This window comes from Morone saxatilis, unplaced genomic scaffold, assembly GCF_004916995.1.
Source record: "Morone saxatilis isolate NCDOM2014 unplaced genomic scaffold, NCSU_SB_2.0 Contig18, whole genome shotgun sequence".
NCBI classification, from domain to species: Eukaryota; Metazoa; Chordata; class Actinopteri; family Moronidae; genus Morone; species Morone saxatilis.
In genome coordinates this window covers 9,705,984-9,710,555 of record NW_023339740.1, presented here as the reverse complement: position 1 = coordinate 9,710,555, position 4,572 = coordinate 9,705,984, and the positions used below count along the sequence as shown (strand labels likewise).

The following is a 4,572-nucleotide window of genomic DNA, read 5'->3' as shown; positions in this document are numbered from 1 at the left end:
AAAATATCTCCACCCCTCTAAACTCTTCTGGCGCCAACAAAATCTAGGTTAGTTATTTCAAAGCAATAGGCAACAGCTGTAGCAATACATTCCAGCAAATAACATGTGACAAGTTTAAATTCACAGTGCACCTAAACGCTGAGAAATGTGCGCAGGAGCACAGATAGTGTGAAAGGTTTGATTGCGAATACGAGAAATGGAAGAAATGTGGATTGTCAGTATTGTTGTGGTGTGGGTCACAGAAAGCATTAAGCCCTATCAATGACACTCCACAAATCATAATATTTAAATCGTGTTGTCATCAAGCTCATCCCTGTTCCTATTTTCTATTTTTCTAACAAGGTGTAACAGGCCTGATTGTTGTCCCCCCTGCTTCCCCCCCATATAAACGTATGTGTCTTAAAATGTTTAAGATGTCCAAGAAGTTACAACCCTCACAACTAAACATCCTAAAATAGATATAATTGTTCAAATATACTATAATATAATAATAATAAAGTATTTTTCCCAAGCACTGTTTCTCCCTCTGCTTTTTAAAAGACTAGGACATATTCAGATCTTGGTGTTACAGGCAGCATGGAAGTGTCAGTCAAAACGAACAATTGCTTAATGAAAAAGAATAAACAATTTATTGTTAAGTTATGTCACAAATATATTCATAATATAAATGAGGATATTCTTCAAATATACATTATTTTACAGTACACATCTCCCTTCCGAAGGGAATCATTCCACCAACAGACAGTGCTGTTATAAAAACAAATGCTGTGGTTCTCCAAATTCACAAAGAGCATTTATTAACACCGGATTCAGTAACCCACTAAAGTTACGCATTGATATGAATGCAAAAATAAAAAAAAGTATGTTTGTTTTTTTTTGCAGTGTGACAGCAGCCCACAGATGCGATGGAAGTTTGTTGGGGCAAAATGTCATGCTGCTCAACAGTCTCTGACCTACTCACAGGAGCTGGTATAATAGCCGTTTTACCTGGCTGTAAGCAGCCATGAAGGTAGAGGAGTGGGCTATCTCTGACACTGTGGCACAGCCAAGTGTCCATACTTGTCTGCCCAGTCCTGATACATCACAGGCCTACAGCGACTCATTTGTTTTCCACCTCTGCACCGCAAAAATGTCCACCTTAAAGTCATTTAGTTTCTCACTCAGGTTGCTTTTCTGAATTCGGATTTCTAGTAAAAAATAGGTTCTTGAGTGACATTAGTTCAAAGTCCACTGACAAAAAAACAGATTTAAGACTCATGATGAAATGACTAATAAAGTCGGATTATTTTTGCAGTGTGTGAACTTACTGGAGGCCAAGAGAAGTGGATAAACTTCAAGGTCCTCAGAAGGGGGGGGGTCTCTGTTTGGAGGTCTTGGCCCCCTGACATGTTGTGACACTGACCTCACCGCCATGATACCTCTTTATTTAGTACAGTGTCACCTCGCCTATCCGAAGGGCCCCCCTCTCGCACGGGCCCCTCAGAAAGTAGTCTTAACCCCCTTGTGTCTTTCTGTGCGTGCCCCTCGTCCTCCGTCCCTGTCAAGCGAGGTGGTACATACTGTATCCGACGTGAGCGGCGTACAGTCCCACGGGGGAAACTGGCAGCGAGTGCCTCTGGAACGGGTGCGACCCTGCGTAGGACGCGGGGACGTGCGCACCGAGAGGAAAGGAAATCCCGAAAGCTGGAGGCAGCATAGGCTTAGCTGCCATTTTCAGTTTTTCAAGTTCTGCCTCCTGCAGCCTCTTGGCTTTGGCTCTCCTGTTCTGAAACCAGATTTTGACCTGGGTCTCCGTCAAGTTGAGGGAACTGGAGAACTCTGCGCGCTCGGCGATGGAAAGGTACTGCTTTTGGCGGAACTTCCTCTCCAGGGCCAGCAGCTGGGACGTCGTAAAGGGGGTCCGGGGCTTTCTGTTCGTCTTGTGTTTTCGCAGTGGACAGGCAGGAGGACTCAGCCTTCCTGTGAGAGGACAAACGCTTACATTTAAACGATCTGATTGAGGTGTGCAAAATGCGCAAATCTACATAAGATAAATAAATCGAGTAAAAGTTCTCATGGAAAACACGCCGAGTGTGGAAGACACATGAGTCTACACATATATATAAGACTAAGAACATAAGAAATGACAAATATTTTACTCAGATATTATGTATTCCTACACAAGGCTTTGCAATGAGACCAAACTTACGTGGAGGTGTGGGAGAAAAACGAGGACTCTGTATCCATGAAGTCCTGTCTTTACTGTCCGGGCTCTCGGGTTTAATCAACACGTCTTCTGGCATGTTCATGATGTCGCCCACTGAAAACGAGGAGCTCATGGCTAAAGCAGGAACCGAAGTATCCAGACTACCGAAAGCACCCATCCTTGAGCCCTTTCCCAGCGCCTGGGACGTCCCGGGAACGGACGTGGCATCCGGGGATGCCACCTCTCTGCTGGGTTTCCTATCAGCCATCAGCGCCTCAACACTGAAGGGCAAAATAGCAACTTTGGGCTTCCCAGTGTCCTCTGCGGGGCTCAGACTGGTCTGCATGTCGCCTCTGCTGACGAGAACCGAGCGGGGAGGAAGGTCTTCGGTTTTCAAACCAGCGGTCAAAGCTGACATGGCGATCGATGGGGCCATACAGGTCCGACTGGCACGGGTGAGGTGACTAGTCGACTCTCGTGGGTAAAGTGGAAAGAGTTACACAAAGTTACTGTGGTGCGCCCTAAGGTGACGGTATCCTCATGTTTATGTGACCAAATTGGAGTGCAGGGCTATAATAAGGCAGGCGTGGAGAGGGAGCCGGCCAATCAGGGACGAGATGGGCTGGTCCCTGCGAGACTCAAAAAAAAAAGGAAAGAAAAAATCAGAGTGGGAAAGTTAACAATAGTTAGGCTACTTTAAAAAAAAAACATTTTAGATCAACATAAACACAACAAACTCTTAATGGGCCATGGTTTCATCAAGACACAGAATGATGTTCTGTCAGACAGTGACCCACAGCCCTGCAGGGAACTTATTGACAGTTTACAGCTATAAAGGCGTTATCCCTATTATTACACACCATGTTTACACCAGCGTTGATAACCTTTCTGCCTCAAACCTTTTGACGTGCTTTATTCAGATCGACCCACATGTGACGACTGACTTTGGCCAAAGTGTTCGAACTCCTGAAGTGAACATTGCACAACAGTTTACTGGCCCCCCCCCCCCCTTTTTATGTGATGAACCTCTTGCAGCGCGCTGTTTATTGATGGCTGCGGGGCTCTAATCAGATTGAAACACACAGGCCTTCGCAGTCATTTAGGGGTAATTATCGGGGCTTGGGGGAGGGATCACTGGGATTTTTTCCCCTTTGACTACATCCATTAAAGCCAAAAATTATGTGCAGTCGGGGGCAAGGGGAGGTGAGGGAGGGAGGGAGGGAGGGAGGCAGCGTGGAGCCAAGGAGAGATTTAACCCGGGACTGTCATTGATTTACCTGGCTATACCTTTGTGCACCTTCTCATTATCTGAGGGCCATGAAAAGAGGGCTTTTTTTATTGTTACTACAGAAAATATGTCACTGGATCTATATGCGATGGGAAAAGAACACAAGGGCGCATAACGTTTGATCCTCTATCAAATAAATGTCGCCGCTTTAAACGTTGGATTTAAAATAGACCTAGTACAAACCTGGACAGATCACACTTCTTCTTGCTGTGTAGTCAGTTCTCAGGAAAAGCGTCTGCGTCGCTAATTACCAAGCATAAACAATCTGTCACGATTTGTCAGTCTCCCTAATGGGCAGACAAGTTATGTTGTTTTTAGGCGCCAGCAGCGCCCGGATCAAAGCGCTCGACTTTAGGGAGACTATTGAAAAAGTTGAACCCGCACCGAGAGCGCAGCACCGCCTCCTCCTCTACCCGCCCTAGCCCAGGGACACTGAGCCATTCAGCCTGAAACATTTGCCTTTTCTCAGCCGGATCGCACGCCAGTCCCCGTCTATTCAAATGAGCGCTATAGTCGGGTGTAATAGTAGGCTCCTCAGAAGAAAAGGTCAGCGCCCACTGGCTGCTCTCAGAGCGCCTCACTGAAAAGGATTCCTCGGTGCGAGTGTTTCCCAAGATACACATTAGACCGCGGATCCCTGTCTGAGGAGGTGTGTGTTGTTATGACTTTTGTGTGCGGGAGTGTGTGAGGGGGGGTGTTAAATACAGTGGGGATTGCGGGACCTCAAACCAATCATCCTCATAATCTATCTGTCACCGTGCCATCGCTTTAGCAAAAAAAAAAAAAGAAGTGGGGGGAATTAAAAGGCCCCGCTCCAGGAACCAGTGCCTGGGAACGTTTGTTGTGGTGTAGTCTATTCATGGTTGAAATATTAAAATGACTTCCTTCACTTGAACGTTGCAATTAACATTCAAGGTGACACTGTGATTTGGCAGGGACCCGTTTTGCATGCGTGAGCCATAAAGATGTCACGATAAGGTCAATAATTTGCTACTCTTTGATGCTGTTCATTGCGAACTTAAGAACTATTCAACGAGAATCAAATAAAAGAAACGAGGCTTGGAATGTGAATTGCCTTTTAGAATTAAAAATAATAAAT

At 45.7% G+C, this 4,572-nt stretch overlaps 1 protein-coding gene across 1 annotated transcript; it reads right to left on the bottom strand.

Annotated features, from left to right (window-relative positions):
• Positions 1–775: 775 nt before the first annotated feature.
• Positions 776–2,716, bottom strand: msx1a (muscle segment homeobox 1a). Its single transcript, XM_035661275.1, has 2 exons — positions 2,189–2,716; positions 776–1,959 (listed from the first exon to the last, which is right to left on the bottom strand). Exons 1-2 carry the CDS (start codon positions 2,619–2,621, stop codon positions 1,541–1,543), a joined length of 852 nt encoding a protein of 283 aa, XP_035517168.1. The 5' UTR covers positions 2,622–2,716; the 3' UTR covers positions 776–1,540.
• Between the last annotated feature and the right edge of the window lie 1,856 nt (positions 2,717–4,572).

Bases quoted from the DNA above. Each gene is read 5' to 3' on its own strand.
- msx1a (XM_035661275.1), bottom strand. From the start codon at position 2,621: ATGGCCCCATCGATCGCCATGTCAGCTTTGACCGCTGGTTTGAAAACC. The intron at 1,960-2,188 runs GTAAGTTTGGTC...GTCCTCTCACAG, and splicing joins TTTTTCTCCCACACCTCCAC to GAAGGCTGAGTCCTCCTGCC.